The sequence below is a fragment of the Rosa chinensis genome, chromosome 5 (assembly GCF_002994745.2).
Source record: "Rosa chinensis cultivar Old Blush chromosome 5, RchiOBHm-V2, whole genome shotgun sequence".
Lineage (NCBI taxonomy): Eukaryota > Viridiplantae > Streptophyta > Magnoliopsida > Rosales > Rosaceae > Rosa > Rosa chinensis.
The window spans coordinates 36,716,946-36,741,821 of NC_037092.1; the positions used below are offsets into that span (position 1 = coordinate 36,716,946).

The 24,876-nt window shown below is 36.0% G+C and overlaps 1 protein-coding gene across 1 annotated transcript; it reads left to right on the forward strand.

The window, feature by feature from the left end:
- The first annotated feature begins 18,448 nt into the window (after window positions 1-18,448).
- Window positions 18,449-24,768, forward strand: LOC112167059 (UPF0481 protein At3g47200). The gene is made up of 2 exons (XM_024304014.2): window positions 18,449-18,559; window positions 23,185-24,768. The coding sequence occupies exons 1-2, from the start codon at window positions 18,531-18,533 to the stop codon at window positions 24,599-24,601; spliced, it is 1,446 nt and encodes a 481-aa protein (XP_024159782.1). The 5' UTR covers window positions 18,449-18,530; the 3' UTR covers window positions 24,602-24,768.
- The last annotated feature ends 108 nt before the right edge of the window (window positions 24,769-24,876 follow it).

The window sequence follows — 24,876 nt, forward strand, 5'->3', positions numbered from 1 at the left end:
AATTTTACCTTTAAACAGTCGAATCCGGCCGGTGAAGAAAAACCCAGAAAACTCAAGAACCCTAGGATCGGGTTTTGATCAATTCTCCCTCTACACTGCAAATCGTGGCTCAAGGCTAGAGGGGAAATGATCATTGGCAAAAACCGCACCTTTGACGCCGGTTTGGTGGCCGGAGAAGGCCGGAATCGCCGGAAATCGACAAAACTCCCAAACTGCTACAGTGAACTTCACCGCTCAATTCTGAGCTCCACCGGCCGAGCCACCACAAAACACCACCACAGGCGTGACAAGGATGAGGAGGCGAGCTTGCCGGTGCCCGGATTCAGTCGTGGGGTGGCCGGAAACGGAAGAATTCACCGGTGGAAGAAAACGGCAGAAGGGGAAGGAAAATCGGGGAAGAGGAGAGAGAAAATTCGGTAGATTTCCGAAAATGGAAATCTACCACAGTAACTCAGCTATTTATAGAAAGTTACCGTAAACAGTAACCATAAACAGTAACTTTAATCTTTCGCTTATAACTTTCACGTACGAACTCCGATTTTAGCGTACCACATATGCACGCGCTTGGTTTAACGTCCCCTACGACTTTCATGAAGAATATTTTCTCAAATTTTGGCCCAAGAAAAAAGTCAACTTTAGGGTCACTAAAAGTACCAAAACGACAATAAAAGTAAAAGTAAAAGTCGTTTACAGTCCAAATGTCCAGTAAAACCGTAAATTAAGGTTCGGGACGTTATATAGATTTTCTCCAAAACTCTCCCTTTTTGGTGTTTTCCAAATCTTCTTTTATTTTCTTTAATTCTCACGGAAAAATCAAATATTAATGGGCCAAGAATTTCTCAAGATGTCATGGATTATTCTAGAGACTCATGTGCAAGTCATATGCTTCAATCTTCAGGCCAGGCTTCTTCAATTGGGCATTTTCAAAACCTATTCTTCACATATGTAGAAATTCTTGTGCATTCTAGAAATTCTTGAACAATCTTGAGTCATCTTGAAGACATAGCATCTCCTAGTCTCACCAGGTCTCCTAGCAGTATCAGGACTCCTAGTGTGATCAGGTTTCCTAGTCCAACTGGAACTTTGTCATTTCTTCATTTCCGAACATCATTTTTCCGAGCTCACTTCTAGTCGAGTTAGGATTCCTACTTCAACTAGGATTCCTTTTCCTAGTAGAACTAGGAAAACTTCATTTCTCCATTTCTTTATCATTTTTGCGTCATTTCCTCCTTGCCTTCCATTTCTAGACTCAAAACTACATAAAAACATAAAACTAAGTTAGAAATGATAATGTTAAAGAAATAACTAAGCAAAATGTAGAGAGAAATGCACTAAAAATATAGTCAATATTAGTCTCATCAAATACCTTAATACCCCCTCACTTAGCCATTACTAGTCCCTTAGCAAAATCAACACAAAACAAAATAAAATTAAGACTTAAAATAAATGAAAATTACAAGACACAAGAACTAACAAAAACAACTAAGTATGGAAAACCTAAAACGAAAATATAAAAACACAAAACAAAACCAACGAAAAACAAAAACAGACTCAAAACGTCTACAAGGTTAATGACTCTAATTACGCTAGTGCCCTTCAACATATTTGTCTAAGAAATTTCATACTTACATGTCACCAAGAATAGCACTCAACTAAGAATTAATCATGTATTTTTTGAGAGAGTTAAATAAAATATATACACAACATATAAACATGTAGGACTTGGGAGCAACAATGGTGAGTGGTTAGAGCTTAACATACTTAGTTTTACCTGAAGTCCAATCCAAGAGCAATTGAATTGACATCATGTATTCCAGATAATTGTAGAGGTAATGCCAAGCGATAGGCAACAAGACCAACTCGTTCCACAATTTCATAAGGACCAATGTACCTTGGACTAGTTTCCCACGCTTACCAAACCTTACAACACCCTTCCAGGGAGATAACTTCAAGAATACCCAATCATCAACTTGAAATTCAAGATGCTTCCTGCTATTGTCAGCATAGCTCTTTTGTCTACTTTGAGTTGTCTTGAGTCTCTCCCTGATCACCTTGATTTTATCAGTTGTGATATCAATAATTTCAAGGCCAACATGTTGCCTTTCTCCCACTTTATCCTAACATAAGGGCGTTCTACACTGTTTCCCATATAAAGCTTCATAGGGAGCCATACCAATACTCGAGTGATAACTGTTGTTATATGCAAACTCCATTAAAATTAGGTACTTATCCAACTTCCCTTAAATTGTAGAACACAAGCCCTTAACATGTCCTCCAGAGTTTGAATAGTCCTCTCAGATTGCCCATCAGTTTGAGGGTGGAAGGCGATGCTAAATTGCCGTTCAATTCCCATAAATTTGTGTACTTTACCCCAAAATTTTGATATGAAGTGGGCATCATGATCAAAGACAACGAACACAAGTATACCATGAAGCCTCACAATCTCATCCATATATAGTTTTGCTAACTTATCTACACTAAATGTTTCCTTAACCGCCAAGAAATGAGCGGATTTGGTGAGTCGATCCACAATCACCCAAATACCATCATTACCATCTTGAGTACGAGGTGACTTGTAAATAAAGTCCATGGTGAGATGCTCATATTTCCATTCCGGAATTGATAAGGGTTGCAACAAACCCGATGTTTTCTATCTTTCCTCTTTTACTTGTTGACACTCCAAGCTTCTACTCACGAAGGGTGCAATTTCTCTTTTCATGTTCGGCTACCAATAGTATTCCTTGAGAGTTCAGTACATCTTTGTGCCACTAGGGTGCAAGGCATACGCAGAATTATGAACTTCTTCAAGTATTTCTTGTTTAATTAAGTGCTTCATCATTAGGAACACAAAGTCTTTTTCCGAACACCAGAGTCACATCTCTTCTAATAGAGAAACTGGGCTGCGAGCCGCTATGAATACCTCCTTTAATCCGCTTAATTGCTGGGTCATGAGATTGTGCCTCATGCACTTAACTGGCCTCACATGAAAACTAGCTACCAAGGTACCAACTTTATCCATGGACAAATCAATCTCGATAGTTCTCAACTCAGACAATAACGGCACTCGAGCAGTTCTTAAATAAGACAACGTCACGAAGGGTTTCCTACTGAGTGCATCTGCCACCACATTTACTTTACCTAGATGATACTCAATAGTGCAATCATAATCTTTAATCAATTCCATCCATCTTCACTGTCTCAAATTTAACTCTTGTTGCTTGAACACGTACTTAAGGCTTTTATGGTCTGTAAAGATCTGGCATTTAGCTCCATACATATAATGCCTCTACAACTTAAGACCAAATACAATAGCTGCTAGCTCAAGATCATGTGTCGAGTAATTCAGCTTGTGTGGTTTTAACTGTCTAGAAGCACAAGCAATCACGTTACCATGCTGCATTAAGACACAACCCAAACCTTGTCTAGAGGCATCATTGTAAATCACATACTGCCCACTGTCATCAGGCAAGGCTAGAATTGGAGCATTAGTCAAACGACTCTTAAGTTCCTGAAAACTTCGCTCACAATCTTTAGCACAAAAGAATCTGACACCCTTTCTAGTTAACCTGGTAAGAGGAGCAGCAATTCTTGAAAAGTCCTGCACAAAACATCGGTAGTAACCAGCAAGACCCAGGAAACTACCAATTTCCGTCACATTAGTAGGTTGTTCCCAATTCAGCACTGCTTCTACCTTTTGGGGATCCACACTAATACCGGCAGCTGAAATCACATTACCTAGGAATGCCACACAGTCAAGCCAAAACTCACACTTATTGAATTTAGCATACAAGTGGTGCATCCTTAGGGTTTCCAAAAAAATACTCAAATGCTGCTCATCAATGAACATGATCACAAAGCGGTCAAGGTACAGGCAAAACACCCTGTTCATGAGGTTCATGAAAGCAACAGGTGCATTCGTCAACCCAAAAGGCATAACAAGGAACTCATAGTGACTGTAACGTGATCGGAAAGCAATTTTGGCTACATCCTCCTCCTTTATCCGTAACTGATGGTACCAGCAGTTTCCCCTTCCTTCAGATTGAAAAATTGCTATTGGCTTCAAACAATTTGAGAGGACTCCCAAATTTTTGAAAAAATCAATCCGGACTTTGGGAACTAGACCTTTCGGGAAACCAGATTCAAGGCCAAATACCTAATTGGATTTGGAAGCTCAATTCTGTTGGACTCCTAAATCTCTCTTATAACTCCATTTAACTCTAGAACCTCTTCCTCCTAAAATTCAGATGATCACTTGAAAGGATTTTATCTGGTAACCATACAAGGCATAATGAAGTATGTTGTTGACACTTGGTACAAATCATAACTCTGTTACTTCAGAAATTGTGATCAGAGAAATGCGGGGTTACTGTGACACCAAGGCATCTTTGGTGTTCCCAAGTATAGGAGTCCGCTCTCTTTCAAATGAGGGTAAGCATTTCATGCGAAATCAAAAAACTAATATTATCTAATCCTCTATTGAAAAATGCACTTAGAACAATCATTTTCACTCATAGTTGTACAAATACATATGCGTTTAAGGACACCTAGATTATGTGTCTGGCCCAGTTGCTAGTAGTCCTTCATTTTTAAATCGGGACAGATATGAGAAGGAATATTTGGATGATTTGGAAATTATACCACCGAAAATAGAAAAAATAATAGTTTGGGTCTCAAGGTGCATGTCACGCACTAAGAAGGACAAAGAAATTACGTAATGAAAGAGCTAAACCAGGATTGACGAGTGTATCAAGTGATAGGGATGATTGATGCAATTATTAGCTTGTGGAAATTTGATATTCGATTTAACCAAATTTACGTAATTAAGTGCGGAGATGATTTTTTTTTTTTTTTTTTTTGAGTTAAGTGAATTTCATTGATAGAACGACACATATAAACGGTCCATAAGGACATTCGGTACCATTCATTGTTATAAATTTTGCTCAATTATGCAAAGAGCTTGCTAAAAACTAAACTTAAACTAAGCTTACTCAAAATACTTTGACTTGAACCTCCCTTTGCCAATGCAAGCAATTGTGGTGCACCAGGAGGTTCAAATATTTAGTGTAACACATAGAAAAAATTTAGTGTGCAAGCTAAAAACCAAACATAGATTGCACAACAAGTGCTTATGAGTTGGAAACGTAAAGAGTATTGGAACATGGGGGATATATGTATAATATGTAAGAGGACTTTAGGTGGATAGGGTGTTGTACTAGAGTAGTTGCATTATGGTGGATTATCACCCACAACTGATCCCACAAATAATCTCACACATGTCTGTTTGCCCACATCGCCCCATTTATGAAAATTTCTCCAATAATGCAAGTTAGAATCACCCCAAATAGTACATGGGTTTGGAACATGGGGGATATATGTATAATAACCACTAAGTGCTCTTCTATAGTGTCACTATACCCATGATGGCTGCATTGGTCATGTTCGCTATTTGATTCAGGCTTCACATGTCCACAAATGTCTGCATGGACTAGCTGCAGCTTTTGTGTGGCTCTCCAGAGGCTCTTCTTATGGATGGAGTCCCTATGTTGTTTGCCAACTAAGCAATCTGCACACACCTTAGCAGGGGCTTTGAGTGAAGGTAGTCTCTTGACCATTTTCTTTTAATGCAAGGTCCTCAATCCCTTAAAACTTAGGTGACCAAAGCGGTAGTGCCACAGATGAGTATCATTCTCACTAGTTGCTTGGAAGCATGCTAATTCTTTTGAAGTCATAGAGGCCAACAACACAAACATCCTATTAGCCGACATTGCAATTTGCATAATTAAGCCTTTCGAGGGATGAAACAACTTGCAAAAATCATGTTGAATAAGTATGGCTAAGCCAAACTCCTATAACTGTCCTATGCTCAACAGGTTGTTCTTTAGCTCCGAGATATAGAACACCTCACTAACCACTTGAGTCACTCTACCAACATTGAGTCTAACATTCCCTCTCCCCATCACAGCCATTCTAGAATTATTCCCTAGTTTTACAGACTGTCCAAACCTTTCATCCAAATCTGAAAACCAAAGCTTATTACCACAAATGTGGTTACTACAGCCAGAGTCCAGGAACCATACTTCCTCTCTCTTTGAGTTATGAAGATCCACATATGACATGACGAGCATTTCCTCTTCTTCATCTAGCTCTGCATAGTTGGCACCTCTCTCCCAATTAGGGCATTCACACTGGAAATGCCCTAATTTATGGCACTTATAGCACTCGATGATGGCCCTGTTGAGTGGTTGCCTGCCTCGGCCTCTTCCTCTACCTCTATAGCCTCCACGAGCTCTTCCTCTACCTTCAACTCTGTCATCTACCCTTGCTCCAAACCTTTCTCCACTTGTGACCTTCAGAGCATGTTCTTCTTCCTTGTGACCTCTCATTCTTTGCTCATGCACTAGTAAGCTGCTCTGTAACTCATCAATAGTCATTGTTGCAAGGTCGTTTGATTCTTCGATCGAACACACCACGTAGTCAAATCTTGGTGTCATTGATCTCAGGATCTTCCTTACTATCACAATCTGCTCCATTCTCCCACCATTCATGTGCTTTCATTTTATTTACAATGGTGAGAGTCCTAGCAAAGTACTCATTGACACTCTCTCCATCCTTCATTCCAAAAACCTCAAACTCTCTCCGAAGGGCTTGTAATTGAGCACTTTTCACCTTGGTGGATCCTTGGTATTTTTGCTTCATTGAATTCCATATGCTCTTTGCAGATTCTTTGTTGAGAATTGTTTCCATGATCGTCCGATCAATAGCTTGGAATAGGTAGTTCTTTACCTTTAAATCTTTCAATCTTTGATCTTCTATTGCCTTCTTTTGTGCCTCGGTTGACTCCACCCCATCTGCAGCTGCTAGTATCCCATTTTCAGTCAAACTCCAATACTCTTTAGAACAGAGAAAGTTCTCCATCACTTATCCGAGAGGCACAAATTTATTGTAGTGACCCCATAAGTTCTGTCCTAACTTATAATAAACTCAATGTGGCATAATCTTCAAATTCGTCTATGGGCTCATTGGACTTGGGTTTCACATGGCCTGGATTACCCATTTGTTGTGGGATTGGATGTATTGGGTCGTTATGGCCTATGGTATTGTTTAAATTTTGTTTAGGTCACAAAAATCAGAGCCTTAGTTGAAACCATTTTATGTCTGCTTCGAGGTTTCTAGGTTTTTGTTAGAATAATAGTGCGTGGACTTTCTAAAAGGTGGGTGTACTAGGGGCATTCTGGATTTTTATTCTTCTAGGATAAGAGTTTAGGAGGCTCTGAGGAACGATTCTTTCTGTCGACCCCATAGGAGTTTTTCGTTTTTGTACTGCTTGCTGGACTTAATGGATGGGCTGACATTCTTTGATAAAAAATAAATTTAAAAAAAAAATCTTAGAAAGTGATAAAGTAATGTAAGCTTTCTATTCAAAATCAATTGACAATGGATAGAGTTGAGCCAATCCTTATAAATCATTAAATCCATATATATGTAAAGTCCCCATTTTTTCATCTGACATTCATACTCTTAACAAAAATTAATTTGTGAAACACTTCAATGTTTTGCAACTAATTGAAGTTTTCATTTCCATTCCTTTATTTAGTTTGATCTAAGTTTAGTCACGAGGCAAACATAAAATGTTGGGTTAATTCCTGTTTACCCAGAATCACATGTATTGTGCCCACTTGCACCAACAAGTTCGTATTATGCCCATTTACACAAATCTTAGGGGAAAAGACCTATAGGAGTAGTCTTTTCTAAACTTAGTGCCTAATATGTCCTATGCTGACTTTTGAGTTTAACCATTGTTTTTTCTTTTTAGAAAAACTGTTCACACTTTTGAAAAAAAAACAAAACTAGCCTTCAACATGCCCAAGTTTTTCACCTAACGGTTACTTTAACAGGCGGAATCACTGCTGCTTGTTTCTATCTTAAGCTGAGTCAATTTTTTAAAAAAGAAAAAAAAGGTCTAAGCCTAAAAATAGTACAGGAAAAGAGGCAGAAATAGATATCAACATTTTAAACATCAAACTAAAATGACAAGGTGGATGAGCAATCTGGAATTATTTACTTAAACATAATCATAGACTAAAATTCAGAGCCTCATTCTCAGGTAGACAGCTTCTTAGCTGTTTAGCTATCCATAAGAATGATTACAGATACTTACTTGTAATGAAAGCACAGTACTTCACACTAGACAGGAAGGAAAGAGCACACTGCTACTATGGTTTTCTTATTTTTGAGAGAATATGATTCTTCCCAATTTTCGAATGCCTTACAAATGAAACCTAAATATAAGGAGTGGACTCCAAACGAGAATTCAAAACATAAAAATGAACAGAACAACTCCGTGACTGCTTTCGTGAGTGCTCCTGATGATGGAGGTCGATTGGTGAAAATCAGATTTCTTTTGGTGAAATGTTTTTCACCTGCTTTCTTTTGAAAAGCAAAAGCAACTTTTGGGAAAGGTCCAAAGTTGCTTTCGGTGCTTTCTACACCTGCTGCTTCCCATGTTCTCGTCCGAATCTGAGTTGTGGCCGAGGACAAAGGAGTTGCTATCCATCTTGGCCATTCTGGCTGTAGTTGCATTTTCCTCGACATCTGTATCTACATACATCTTGTAGTGGTTGTCGTTTTCAAGCTTTTCAACCCACTGTAAGCATGCCAGTGTCGAGTTTATCTCTTTTCTTGTGAGAGATATGAAGAGGTCACTGCTGATTGCTTTAGGATGATCATAAGAAGTGATTATTGTTTTTTCTACTACTGCCAGGAAAGTATTTCTTGTATCTTCTTGGATGATCTTCTTGATGTATTTGAGAGACATAGCCTTCATCCATGGAATACTTGAATTTGGCTGACCATTGTATCCAACAAAGGAGGGCTGAAGATATTTTTTTGGAATAATTCTCACATAATGATATGGAGAAATCTATTCAACTTCACCGTTTGTTCTATGAATCCATTCTGGTGGAGTATATCTGAACTTCGGTCTAAGAGTACAGTCATTTTTTCTGACATTTTTGACTGTGTTGACTATGATAGGGGGTAGGCCTTTGAGATCATCATTTGTTTGGTCCATAGATTATGGACAAAACCATTTTCAATAAGCCAGAGCTTGTGTTCTTGAGGATGTTCACTTTGAACATTAACTCCATACCTTCCAACATAAGGTCCTGCAATAATGAAGAGTGTTGGAGGAATACAGGCTTCAGAATTATGGCTTCCAATCAGATTATGGAATTCAAACCAATCTGATTCTTTTAGTGCTATGATAGGAACTCTAGCACTTTCTGGATCTTCAAGATAGTGAATTTTTTCATTTCTAATAGCACTCTGCTGTATATGAACTTCTTCATGCTGTGGTCTAGCATTTTCATGGAGTTCTTCAACTAATGCGAACAGAGCTGGGAACATAATACCACTGTTTCTTTCTTGAAAGGCAAATGAGAGATTCCAAGATTGCCTTCTGGTGGTAAGCTAGCCTCCTGCCAGTTCTGAACACAGGATCAACAAAGGTTCTTAATTCATAATTAAAATAATTTATAACTCCAGTTGGAGTTGGTTTGCTTTTTGGCAAAGCAACAGTCGTCAACTGTCTTGATAAGCCTTTACCGTTTGCCGTTTGAGACGGGCTAGCCAATCCTTTACCCTGGGATTGATCAGTTGTGGCTAGTCCTTTTGGACTTAGCAGAAATCTTTTGAGGATTTTTTCTTTAGAATCCTCAGTAGTTTCATGTTCTTTCCCAGATCTTCTGCTTCTGGGGTTGCGACCTTCGTCGTTATCTTTTCGGCTGAACATTGCCATTTCTCTGGTTATGGCGTCTGGAAGATAATTCTTGCTCCCTGCAATTAATTCAACATTATAATCATATTGGTTAAGAAATAATTGCCAGTTTGCTAATTTTCCTCTATCAGCAGCTTTATCAAGTTTAAAATTTTTAAAATTCTTTACTCTAGCACAATCGGTGCAGACAGTAAAGGGTTTTCCAAGAAAAACTGGAGAATTTAAAATTGTCTTTTTGACAGCCAAAATTTCTTTTTCCCCTGTGGGATAGTTTAGTTCTGCAGGGCTGAACTTGCCACTACAAAATTTGCAGATCTTTTCAATGTTAGTTCTAGGCATTTTTGCTAGGACAACACCGGACCAGTAATTATCACTCGCATCTGTTTGGAGGATAATTTCATCATTTTCCTTTGGTTGTTATAGAAGAGGGAGATTTTTGCAGAGAGCTTTTATCTGCTTCACTAGTTTTTCATCATCTGCAGTGAAGTTTCATTTTTTCTTGGAACTTGTCTTAGGAGATAACATTGCTATTAGTCCGTGAGATTTTGGGAATAAAATCTCTCCCATAATTTATGACTCCTAAGAATCTCTCTAGACTCTTGGCGTCAGGAATTCTATTTGGGAACTTCCAGATTTTCACAAGGATGTGAGGTTGGAGTTTTATTACTTCATCCTTGATGTTTATTCCTAGGAAATCAACTTCATCGAGGATAAAGAAGATCTTCTTTTCTCCTACGATAATTCCATGCTGAACTATCAGTTTTACAACCTCATAGAGGTGTTTCATGTGTTCTTCTCTATTTTTGGAGAAGACAAGGATGTCATCAATCAATATAGACGATTCAGAATTCAGCCACATGTTTGAAGATGTCATCCATCTTTCTTTGGAAGATTGAGAGGGCTTGTTTTAGACCAAAAGGCATTACTAATCATTTGTAATGTCCTTGTGGTGTTCTGAATGCAGTGAGAGGAACACTCTCAGGATGCATCTTGACTTGCCAAAAACCCGACTTTGCATCGAATTTTGAAAAGACTTTAGCTCCTCTGAGCTGGTTGATCAGTACTCTTACTTGAACAATTTGATAACCGTCTTTGACAGTCTTCTTGTTGACATCTCTGTAGTCAATCACCATTCTAGCTTTTCCTCTGAGGTTTTCTGTATGATTTCTCACATAGAATGCTGGAGCATGATGAGGGCTAGTGGAGGGTTGAATTAATCTCTTGTTCAGGAGATCTTCAATATCTTTTCTGAATTCTTTTTGGTCTTCTTCTTTGTACTGAGGAATAGCTTTGACATGATAGATTGCATTCATATCATGTAATCTTAATTCACAGACCATTGGGTCTTTTTCCCAAAACTTCTGGGGGTCTACATCGATATTTTGTTCGAGTAGTTTCTTGATTTTATCAAGAGTATGAATTTTCTGAGACTCAAGCTTATTATGAAAGTGCTTGAGGTTATGCTTATGGATGAACCTAGCTTCTTCATCTGCGCTAGTTGTTTCTTCTTCTTCTTCATCTTCAGAAGATGATTCAGATGATTCTTCAACAAGTAGTTCTTCTTGTTGTTTAATTTGGAGGATGGTTTCAAATTTGGGTTTGTAGGGGGTAAGATCACCACTATTCTGTTGCGATATCTAATATTGTATAGTAAAGTTTGGACCTACTACACTTTTGGCTTGAGTAAGCCGGTCTGCCCAGAACACCCGTTCTCCTTTTCTGAAGCCTATCGCTTCTTCATCCTGGATGAATCTCTGTTGGAGAATAAAATCATTTCCCAACAAGAAATATGATCCTTGGCCTTCAGATTGCCAAACGTTGTGGATGATAAATGTTCCTCCACCAATGGTGATGTGAACATTTTTTGCTACTTTATTCATTGTAAGATGGCTTCCATCAAACGTGACACCAGTAACAGTCCTTTTCTTATCTTCTTTCCAGAGTTCTTCTGGAATTGCAAATCTCTTTGCAACTGTAAATCCTGATTCATTGTCTACAAATGCATGTAGATGATATTTTTTATGATCAGAGAATTTGAGTCCAATCTCTATGTAGTTGCTATATCTACTGGTAGAGACGACTTTCCACTGTTGAAGCTCATTTTCTTGAGCCTGTTCCTGAGGTATGAATGGTTTACATTCTTCTGGAACATTTTCCGGTATTTCAACCAGTTCTATAGTTGTATCGAGTTTTTCTTCCTTTACTTTTGAGGAAAATGAGCTTCAACAGTGGAAAGTCGTCTCTACCAGTAGATATAGCAACTACATAGTTGTATCGAGTTTTTCTTCCTTTACTTTTGAGGAAGATGGTTCCATAATTTCTTGGAATCGAATTTCTAATTCTTTCTTTTTTTTCTCAGAGAAATATTCTTCATATTCTTGCTCTACCAATTGGCTGACAAGGCCAATCTTGGTTTTTCTTCTTGCTTCAACTATGAAGCATTCTTTGTGATAAGTTTTTTTTGACTTTTCACTGAACATAGGAAGTCCATTCTTTTCATGACATAAGCAGTAGTCACAAACGAATGTACCAGGGTTCACCTGGTAAGAAGACGTTATTGCTTCCGTCTTACTCTCTTCCCAGTTTTTGACATGTAGAACATTCATCTGTCTAGATTCTAAGTACTCTACTTCAGAATCTATTTCAGAATCATATGATTCTTCTTCTTCTTCAGGCCAGGCAGAGTAAACTGACCTGTCGTCATCTTCTTCATCAAAATAGGCAATTTCGTAGCCCTTGATATTTGCGGTTTCTACTATAGGCTCATATTCGTCAAATAGAGCTTTAATAGATCTTTTACCCTTTTCTAGGCATTCATTGGCATAGTGCCCTTCAACTTTGCATAACCAACATCTGCAAGGTTTCTTGCTTGGTTGTTTATGATTGACTTGGTGATTCTTCTTTTTCTTGAAGAATTTCTTTTTAGGATCTTCATCCTGTTGTTTCTTGTAATTGAAACTTTTCTTAAATTTCCAATCTCTTTTCTTATTACTCTTTTTGAATTTTTTCGAGTAATATTTTTCTTTTCTTTTTCTGTGGAACTTGGATTCATGACATCCCCAGTTGGTTGGCATATCCAGTATTCCGTAACAGAAATTTTCAACTCCTTTGAGTTGTTTCTTGGCCATCTTAGCTCTAAGATTGGCTTTGCATTGCTCTTTTAGTAATTGCCTGATTCTATCGGCAATTCCTCCAACTGAAAATCTTTCAATTGGTTTTTCAGCTATGCTTTCTCTCACAGCTGTTCTCCATGGTTCAGGGAGTTTCATGTGCAACAGGTTGATCAGATCAGTATTCTCTAGTTCGCCGATTGTACAGTAATATTCTTGAAATTCATTCAAGTATTCTTCAAAATATCTCATGTCACAAATTTTGAGAGCATAGATATTTGATTTGGCCATTTCTTTAGCCTTTTCACTCAAATTTGAGAGATCTCTACAGAACTGATCGTACAGCGGTACTGCAAAATCATACGGAGATTTTGAATTTTTGATTTCTTCGAGCCATTCTTTTCCTCTGGCAGTTTCTTTGAAAGAGAAGTAATACTTTTTTGCTACTCCAGTGAGAGTAGTTTCATAGTACACTTGAAGATCTGTTGCTTCAAATTTTCCAAGGGTTAGAGCATAGGCCATCATCAGGCTATCAACCCATTGGTCAAGAGTTTTTCTCTTGTCTAGAGCTTTGTCTAGATTTAGCCAAATACCATCAATGGAAATTGGTATTCTGGGTATATTGTCTTCTGGGACAAATCTTTGAGAATTTCTTTCTCCATTTTTTCCCGTAGGAGCTCTTTGTATAGGGAATTTTATTTTTCCCTTTTCTCTTATGATGAAAGTTTTGGAGCTTTCTCCTTCTTCCATTTCAATATCTTAATAAGGAAGGAGTTTTCTTTCCTTTCCTGGTTTGAAATTTTTTGTTTCTTCAATTAGTTTTTCTAATCGTTCAGGATTTTCGCAGGATTCTGCTTCATCATAGAGATCATAGAGCTTTTGTGCTCTAAGCATATTTACTGGTCTGTTCAGATCAGCTTCCAATTCTTCTTCAGTGATGAGCTTTGATGGTTCTTCAGAGTATTTGGTACCACTAATACTAGCTTCTCTAGTGTTGTAGCTTCTTCTGAGAAGATTTTTGTTTATCCTGATATTTTCAGGATAGACATCACTTTTCCTGTGATTGTCAAAATTTAGACTGATTTCTCCAGTCTTTCTGCTTTCATAGATTTTTGCTTTTACATTCTCTGGTGGCTTTTTCGGGCCAGATAATTTCCATTCAATAGGAAAAGTTACTTCATTCCAAGTAACCTTGTGAATCTGTTGAGAATGGTTCTTCTGACTGGTGAGGAATCCAGTAGTAAGACCTGGGATATTTGATATCCTTGTCTTGGGTTCTACTGTGGTGCTTATCAGTTTATAGTATATTTTGTATACTATAGCAAGTTCTTGTATATCTTCTTTCATTGATATGTCATATGTCTTGACTCTCAGTCGTAGACAGTGAGCTGTATCTTTCAAGCTGGTTGAGAAGTTTGGGAAGCAGTTGAAATATGCCACTTGATTGCATAAAGATGCTTCAAGGGTTCCCAACAGACTAGCCTGAAAATCTGTTAGTCTATTGTCTTGTAAGACATATAGAACTAAACAGTTTATGTCTTCTCGGGCAAGAAGTTTTATGCTAACTTGGACTGCTCCAATGTACATAAATTGATAATTTTTTGTTCTTGCTCTGGCAACTTCTTCAGGTGTGATCATCAAGAGATCTGTTGCTCATGTTGTGGAGGGGGTTGTGAATTCCAATAATTTAAAATGATGGCTATCCATCAGTTCAAACTTTTCCCTTTTGTAGATTTGTTTAAAATCTAACTTTGGAATTGAGGCTTTTTTTACATCTTGTTCGATTTCATTGTATTCGAACTCTTCAGCATTTAGAAGTTGTACTCCTTTCTTTCTTCTGAAAATGCTCATCAATTTGACATCTCTCTTTTCCGGGTTTTCATACCGGATACTAGTCTGACTAGTAGATGGTTCCAGAAAAATCATGTTAGGAACATGATTCTTATATGGTCTTTCTAATGGTTTAAATCCATTAGCTTTCTTTGGTTTTAATGTAGGCACTTTCTTGTCCTTCAGTATATTTTTCATAGAATCCAGCGTTTTTTGCTGTTCATTGATTTTTCTACTAACATTTGTTAGCTTTTCTCCTTCCGTTTTTGGAAGTTCTTTGATATAATCTATTTTTTGCTCCAATTTTTCTAATTGGGCGATTATATCTGATAGTTTTTCTAGTTGATCTTGATATCTAGATAATTCTTTCAGTAGGTTATGATGTTTCTCATCAGAGGATGTAAGTAGAGAATTCAACTTCTCTAATATAATTCAAACATTGTCCCCAATGGGGATTCCCCTTTTGAGCTATTTTACAAGCTCTGATACCAGTGATTTGCGGATCTAACCAATGCTCAAATAATCAAGAGGTTTTTGTTCCTCTTTAAGAGTATATAAGATATTTTCAATATCTTGCTCAACTTTATAGATTCTTGTTTGAATCATAAAGAATTAAAGATGATATCCCAGTAATCGAGAGTTTCTCTGTTAAGCCTTTCTCTAAAGTGTTTCAACTTTCTCAACTTTTCTTTTTCTTTTTTCAATTCATTGCTAGTAGTATTACAGATAGCAATTAACTCAAGTCTGTCAGCGATCGGAATTATGAATAGTAATTTAACTGCTTACCTTTGAATATAGAGGATGAACTTTTGATCTGCAATTATAGTTTTAGACAAACAATTTCAAGATGGGCCCCACCACGCTTTGTCAAAAATAATAAGTATGTAAGACAAAAAGAAAAGGATGATAGAGAGGGGTATTAGTGGGATAAATAGTTAGTAGTTTTGAAAAGTATGGAGAAAAAGTGGAAGATTTTGTGTGAGTGGGATAAAATAAGTTAGTGAGATGTATGAGAAGTATATTGGTGGATTTGGGATGTATGCGAATTTTCCCTAAAATGTTACCACACATATCGAACCTTGTTGGGCAACGGTATCAATTTATTACTAATGTTTTTTTTTTTGATCAGGTAAATAACATTTCGTGAGTCGAACTCACAACCTCCCACTTACGAAGGGGAGACTATACCACTAGACCAAATGGTACTAATGTGTAACACTAGTTTTTCAATTTTATACAAAGGTGGCAAGAGATTCTAATTAATTCACAAAAATTGTTCATGCATGTCTTGCAACGTACGATATTACCAAGCTTATGACGACAGATTGACCCATGCCATTCTGCGCAGGTCAAATCGAGCTAAGTTTGTGCCTGCCAGATTGGATGAGCTGCCCATTTTATATCAAAGACATTTACTACGTGACGGGATACATACCAACCTCTCCTAGAATTTACATTTAAACAAATAAAGAGATTAATATATTCGAAAGAGTTTTTTTTTTTTTTTTGGAATTTAAAATAGAGAATTAGGCGATATTAGCACCTCGTTAGTGGTTTTTGTGTAGAGCGCCTACCCTCCTTGTAAAGAGGAAGGGACCACTACACTCAGAAACTCACCGTCCGTACGTCCCTCTATTTAAGTTTATTGAAGAAAAAAATGAAAAAAAAAAAGTACAATGGGGGAGAGGGGGACATAAACCAAAACCCTTCTTTAAAACAAAAAAGAACAACCTGAAACAAAAACTTGAGAGCTACTAAGGACACCCAAAAATAAGAACTAACAAAAAATAGTCATTTGGAAGCGAAAAAGCAACAAATTACCAGAGGGAAAATAATATAAATAGTATCTGAGGTAAGGCCCATTCTAAATTTTTATACCTAAGTTTTCGAAACTATCACAATGGTACCCAAAATAGCCAGCTCGACCCAATATTCGTACCTGCCGTCTATGATGGCGTTAACCCGCATGCTATGAGAGAAAATTGGATGGGTATTTGGGTAATTTTCTTACCCAGCCCTTGTTTGTCTCGTCCATTGAAGGCTCGAAGCAGTCCCTCTTCTTTCTCCTTCTCCTTCTCCTTCTCCTTCACCCTTTCTCTGCCTTTCTCCTTCTCGAAGCAGTCCCTCTTCTTTTTTTGAGCCCAGAAAAATCTTCCTTTACAAGCTTCTTCCTTCCATCTCTTTCACACTCTCTCTTCACCACCACAAGGCCAAATCTCACTCTCAATCTCCGCCATCACCGCCCGATGCAACCCTCTCTAGGAATGCCATTAGCACCAACAACCACCGATTCCGCCGCCGAGATCGCTCACCGAGTCCTCTAAACTCACTCTCTCTCTCTCTCTCTCTCTCTCTCTCTCGTTGAACATAGAATCTTTTCCTCTTGATTCTCCATTTGAAACAAACACACAAGAATTCTTTGGGCACTAGAAAAGTTCAATCGGATTAACACATGCCAAAGGTCTTTTTTCATCCCTATCGACAAGAAAAAGCTGCATCTCATCTGCATAATAAACTACAGTCTGGGTTTGAATATGAACTGAAGCTTTTTTATTCTGGGTTTGGTGTCTCTACAAAGTAATTAATTGAGGATGTGAAGATGAAGGGTGTTTGGGATGGGTAATCTAAATTACCCAAGCAACTGCAATTCTGGGTTTGAATTTGAATTAAAGCCTTTTCAATATACCCATCAGACTAGAAGAAGATTGAAGATTGCCCTTTATTGGGGATTCGGGGAAGAAGAAGAGATAGAGAGGAAGATTTTTTTTTTTTTTTTTTTTTTTGGAGAATAAAAGCTGCCGAGTTTAAAAAGTAGAGAGAGGAAAAAAAATTAAAACAATATCTGAGTTAAGACGAGAAGTGACCAAAATATCCCTTAATCTATACCAGCTGTCACAATAGCTAACGCCGTCATGGACGGCGTGTACGAAAATTGGGTTGGATTGGGTACTCCAGGTACTAATGTGATAGTTTCCAAAAGTTAGGTACAAAAATTTAGAACGGGCCTTAGTTGGAGTACTGTTTATATTTTTTTTCCATTACCAGAATCCAGTGCTTCTGCAAAGGTGACTTCAATAACTGAAGTGCATAGCAAACCAAGTTGCTTTATCAACTCGGATCCATGTCCCACCAAGTCAAGGAACTGATGATAGATAATTAAATAGCCAAAAAAACAGTAGCCATAGACCCCATTGACCAGCTCATATGAAGGAGCCAATAAGGAAAGAATAAGTCAAGAGTCAAGACAAGGTACACCACCCGCAGCAAGGTGTCCCAAACTGAGCCAAAAATAGAGCAGCAGCTTTCAAAGTAACAAGATTCACTTGTGACTTTTGAATACACTAAAAGCTCTCCCATGCAACATGCAAGTACCAAAGAGTCTCAATTAATTTTTTCCCCCATATTTCTCTCTCTGTTTCCCCCATTCTTTTTTGTTGTCGACATCTCCATTGGACTTGGAAATGTTCTGACCACGTACAATTCGTGGGCTGCACTTTTTGTGCTCTTACATATATTCTTTTTCTTTTTCTGGTCTGATACATATATCTTCTTATTCAAAAGTAGAATTTTTCTTTGCGTCTAAAATGAGAAAGAAGTATGTTATGACCTTTGCTTGTGCAAATTAAAAGTTAATATTCTTAATACACTTTTGCTTCGTGTGTGTTTGAAGATTATATCTCTTAGAGAAGTATTATAAATATGGCACTGTTTCTTCGTACAGTTTGCCTTCGATGAATAGTTCTATGTAGCACATACATTTTCGCACTAGTTATCTTCCTTCTTGCATTAATATGGCAAGCACCTTTTCTTGCTGAATGATCCTGCAACTTGTCAGATTTTTCAGGTACATGTTTATCTTCCCTTTTCTATTTCAACTTTTAAGCCGGGCAATTTGTCTATTTATGGTATGATGAACAGATTAATGAGATTTTATTACTTAAATTTAACGTGCATAAAGGCATGCATCGCCTAAACCATAATGGGCAAGTTCATTATTGTATATATAGAATGCTTTAATTAATGTGTTAAGATTATGAATTTGGTATCCGGTCATTCATCGAAGAGGGGTGGAAAAGATTAGAACCTTATATGTAGGGCTTTGATTTTTGGATATGTAATTCTAGTCAAGTAGCATGTAAACTCTTAACTTTATGCAAAGTTTCATACGGAGTCTACGTATAAATATATATAGCGGCAAAGCTGGATTTGACATGAGGCCAGTGAGTCGGTTGTCTCAGGTCCGGTGTCTCGTCGGGGCCTAATATTTCTTTTTCTGGAGGTATTTAAAAAAAAGATTGTCTATGGTACATTAATGTATCGATACATCAAATATACTAGTTCAATACAGAGGTAGACTAGCTCAGTACATGGGTAGACTAGTCTACTTATGCATGGAGTTTGTCTACCCTTGTACCGAGCTAGTCTACCTTTGTATTGAACTAGTCTACTTGATGTATCGGTACATTAATGAACTGAAGTCTTTTTCATAAAATTATTAAGTAAATAAAATGTAAGTCTTTTACCAAATAATGAGATTGATTTAGTTGGCAAGTTGCATTCCTTTCTTTTCTATAAAAATAATGTAGGCCCATTTTTATTTTTCGCCTCAAGTCTCAAAATCTCAAGTCCGGACCTGTATAGTGGTGTTGTTGTTAATACACCTTAAAGCTCTATTCACACACCCTGCCCATTTTCTATTCTTTAAATTCATATTTTTTTTAAAGGTCTTTAAATTCATATTTATTATTAGTAAAATTTCTTAACTAACCATCTTTTGCAATTTTCTATCTTATTGTCTAATACAAATTCAACCGATCTTCACATTAAAATTCCTCAAATCCAAAAGACATGTAATGCTATCACACTTGTTCATTTTTGTTTTTGGTCAATCACTCATTCATTTTTTATTCTACCCTAATCCTTTTGCTTCAACAAAATTCGATCAATTATTTTCTAGATCTAATCTCATAATTGGATCTCCTCAGCCGATCTTCACACCAAAATCCATCAAATCCATAAAACATGCAATGCTATTGCACTTGTTCATTTTTACTTTTGGTCAATCAATCCGTTCATTTTTTATTCTACCATAATTCTTTTGCTTAAAAACATTCAATTATTTTCTAAATCTAATCTCATAATTGGACACCCCCCCTCCAAAAATAAAATAAAATTCGGCACTCGAAAATAATTGTTCCAATTTTGTTGAAGCAAAAGAATTATGGTAGAACAAAAAAACAAGTAATTGATCAAAAACAAAAAAGAACAAGTGCTATAGCATAGCATGTCTTCTGGATTTGAGTGATTTTGGAGTGAAGATCAGTTTTGTATTAGAGAATGGGAAAGAAAATTGCCAAAGATGTTAGTTAAAACATTTTACCAATAATAAATATGAATTTAAAGAATAAAAAATAGAAATGGTGTGTGAATAAAGATTTAAGATGTGTTAATAACAATACCTTATATATATACATACATGTGTGTGTGTGTATTTTAACAAGGGATCGTCTACAATACATTAATGTGCCGATACATCAAGTAGACTAGGTTCAATACAGAGGTAGACTAGCTCAGTACATGGGTAGACATGCATGGAGTTAGTCTACCCTTGTACCGAGCTAGTCTACATCTGTATTGAACTTAGTCTACTTGATGTATCGGTACATTAATGTACTGAAGTATTTTCCTTTTAACAATACCTTACACACACACACACACACACACACACACACACACACACACATATATGCATACATATATGTGTGTGTGTGTGTGTGTGTGTATATTTATGGATTATCCAAAATATCCTTTAGTCTAAAAAATAAAAGGAGATGTTGTCGTAAAATCCTGATGCATTAGATGAAGTTGTCATAAAATAAAAGGAGCAGAAATTTGATTAAGTAAGTGACAATTATAAAGAGCCTTTATTCACAATTCACACGTGCATCACATGTATATAGGCTAAAATATGTTAGATCAAATTGTATTCATTTTTTGATGAAGTGGTGTTAGCTCAGTGGTTAGAGCACCCACTACCTAATGACGAAGTCATGGGTTCGAGTCATCATGGGGGTAGGAGTGAAATCCTTTGATCCACTTTTAAATAAAGAGAAAAAAAAATTGTTTTCATTTTTCTAACTTTTTGACTAAAACTTTAGTGTTTCAATTTTTTTATTGAAAAAAGAAAGAAAGTAAATTGTACACTATTCGATCAAGTGGTAGAATTCAAATTAGTTAGCATGGTATTTAAAAGATTACAAAAAATGTAAGTCAAATGGTACATTTAAACAAAACAAAACAAAAATTAGCCCACCCCACCCTTACATATGACAGTGAAAACCGAACCCATAACTTTTTGGAATTATAACTTACCAACAAAAATTACAGAAAATGTTAGTCAAGTGATATACCCTTCATATTTTCACACACACAGACACATATATCAAGTAGGATTATATATATATATATATATATATATATATATATATATATATATCAATCCATTGTCCAAACTATAAAGTAGTATGTCATTAATAATATTAGAAATAAGTCCTTATTTTCAAAACTTTTTATGTCTGCTTGAGTAATGTTGGCTTCATTGTTGTTATTGTCATGTTAGAAATGTATATTCTTTAATAGTCTTTGCTAATTCTTTGATGTAATATTGAAGTATCCATGATGAAGTTGATTCATCTGAGTAAAAAATAAAAAATAGTCTTTGTTGAGTTCTTATTTTCAAAACTTCTCTTGTCCGCTTTAGTCATGTTGGCTTCATTATTGTTCGTTGTCATGTTGAAGTTAGTAAATTTGTTAATAGTCTTTGCTGAGTCTTTGACGTAATATTGAAATATTTTATATGAAATTGATTAATTTGACAAAAAAATATAAAATAATTTTTTTTAATCTAAAACATTTTGGCTTTTAAATGAGTTTTTCTATTGGAACCTCCAAATTTACTCACTTGACCTCTATACTTTTTACACCTCTTATCAAATTTTCAAATACTAAATTTACTCATTAAACCTCACTAAACTTCCTCAAATAACCTCACTCATATAATTTGCTAACAAATTATTATCTTTAAAATAAAAAAATTTAGTCATTTCAATGATTTAATCACTCTATAAATCTTAACTAAATATATATTTCTTAATCAAACTTTTTTTTTTTGATCAAATTTCTTAATCAAACTTGAGATTCAAAAATTAATATTTAATCAATAAGAAAATGCCATGAACTATTCTGTTTTTTTTTTCTATTTTAGCTGTGCAAAAAAAAAAATGAAGAAATCATTTGTTTTTATTCTAAAAAAAAATCATTTGTTTTTTTATTTTATTTTATTTTTCTGTATTTTTTGTACCACATGATTAATTATTTAAATATATATATTTTTTTTTAACTGCTAGTTTTTTTTTTTGTTACAAATATAATGGATTGACTCAGATTTAGGTTATAAATCATAAGAGGATTTATTTTGTTTTCCCTCACCAATATGCGTTCAACATATATATCATACACTTTTATGTCACATGATCTTAATCATATTTTTAATTCTTATTAAATATATATGAATGCTTTAATGAGTATGTAGTGAAATTGGAAAATGAAAATAGATAAGGAAAATAATAAGAAATACAATCTAATATTATTGAATTGGAAAGTCTACATAAAATAAATATAATATTTTTTGGTATAATTATTGTCCTTAATTGTCATTTTATAGTAGGTTATATATGTCATTTAATAATTCATAATAGAGTGAGGTCAAGTGACAGATTTGGAGGTCCCAATAGAAACTCTCCTTTTAAAATTTTCATCAATGGCCTAGGTGGTGCAATCCTTATAAGTTCGGTATGAGTCTATGAGATATAAAAATATGTTATATGCATTTACTATTTATAATTTTCAAATGTTAACTTTTGTTACACAATATATTTACTAGTTTACTAGTTTGTAATGTGCCTTGTTGACTATAGTGATACCAACCATATTTTTCTCCTCTAAATTAAAAACTTAAAAAGCTAAAAATCTAACCTCCATTCTCAAATATATACGTACGTGTGTGTGTATATATATATATCTCTTTTTTAATGAAATTCTGTGTGATTCTTTTTTATCAAAAGACCAAATACTGTTAAATACGGATTGTACATCATGATCAATCATATTAACATAATTCAAATCAGGGAACACACTTATGAGAATTTTTATTCGAATAGAAACAGTCCAAATGAGCCCTAATTTAAACTTTTTATTTTCACGTAATTATATATATATATATAGTGATATCTTTTTTTTTTTTTTTTGAAAAGATAGTGATATCTTATTTGGATGTTATCAATCTCAGTAAAAATTTTACATTTGACAAAAAAAAAATCAAAATTTATATATTTCACTGTAAATAAAAATTAGAAAACCTTGGATGAATTCCTTATAAATTATGTTAACTCAAGAAAACTTATTTTTCAGCAATATGAGCAACTTAGATCAGATGGGTAGCAGTGATATAGAAAAGGGTAAAGTGGATGAAAGCGTTTCAATTCATCAAGACCGGAGAGGTATGACTATTGAACAATGGAAACACACCTTCAATTATGAGCTTTTGGAGGCCAAATCATCACCTGTGCCTGTTTCATGTTGCATCTTCAAAGTTCCTGAGGTGCTACGAAGACAAGAAAAGGAGCCATACGAACCTGACGTAGTCTCAATCGGTCCCTTTCACCGAGGTGTTGATAAATTTCAACTCGTGGAAAATGTGAAAAAATGGTATTTAAACTGTCTTTTCTTGCCCCTGCGCCAGCGCCAGCGCCAGACAGTATTGAACATGGATAGCTTGATTGAAAGCATCAGGGGACAGGTAATACGCGCCCGGGGTTATTATTCAGACCCATGCTATCATCTTGACCAAAACGACTTCATAGAGATGCTCATACTCGATGGTTGTTTCTTAATAGAATTATTTCGGAAGGCACCTTCTGAGCATGCAGATCGACAAGATAAAGACGACCCTATCTTCAACATGCCTTGTATGCTCGAATACCTGTACCATGATCTTCTGTTGCTAGAAAATCAGCTACCTTGGTTTGTGCTCGAGTCTATCTATAACCTAATTGAGGATGGTAGCCCTATAGCACCCCTCAGTCAAGTAGTAATAGACTTCTTCAAAAATTCAGTGGCTGAACCTAAAATTTTTAGCTATCCCAATCCCAAGTCTCCCAAGGTTGAGATTCTTCACATACTTGATCTGATAAGAACTTCCCTCGTTCATGACCATCTGGAACATGCAAACCAACAGAAGACCCCGGCATCAAAGTTGGTAAACCACTTGCCACAGAGGATACCTAGTGCTGCTGCTCTTTCAGAGGCGGGAGTTAAATTTAGAGAGGGCCCCTCAGGTTGCATATTGAACATAACGTTCAAAGGTGGCGTTTTCACCATTCCTCCTCTGGCTATCGATGAAAGGACAGGTCCTATGTTCAGGAACCTTATGGCCTACGAACAGTGTTATGGCAGTTGCAAGCACATGATAACATCCTACGCGGTTTTGATGGATAACCTCATCGATACGAACAAGGATGTGGATCTTCTATGTGAAAAACATATACTAGCCAACTGGTTGAGTGCCGATGATGCTTCGAAGTTCTTCAACGATCTATACAATGACACCACAGTCATTGACTATGTCTACAAGGGAGTTTGCGATGAAGTGCATTCATATCGCAAAGTACCATGGCACAAGTGGAGAAAGAAATTGAAACGTGATTATTTTGAAACACCATGGTCTACTACCTCTTTTATTGCAGCTTTTGTCCTCCTGGTCCTTACCTTCTTGCAGACCATATACACACTCGAACCGTACTATCATCCCCGGCCCGCTCATGAATAATGTTGGATGTCAGCTATATGTTTCATTCTATTATGTTGTTTCCCTTTCATTTTCTTTCAAGCTAACAAAATAAGGCTTGGCCATGGGATTTGTAAACTATTTTGATGTTGATACATTATATAATTGCTTTTTTTAATACATTATATATTTTTTTAATAAAAAATCAGGCTTGGCCATTGGATATGTAATATATTTTGATGTTGATACATTATATAATTGTTTTTTATATACATTATCTATTTTTTTGTCTAATACAAAATAAGGCTCGGCTATTG

Bases quoted from the DNA above. Each gene is read 5' to 3' on its own strand.
- LOC112167059 (XM_024304014.2), top strand. From the start codon at position 18,531: ATGATCCTGCAACTTGTCAGATTTTTCAG. The intron at 18,560-23,184 runs GTACATGTTTAT...CTTATTTTTCAG, and splicing joins CAACTTGTCAGATTTTTCAG to CAATATGAGCAACTTAGATC.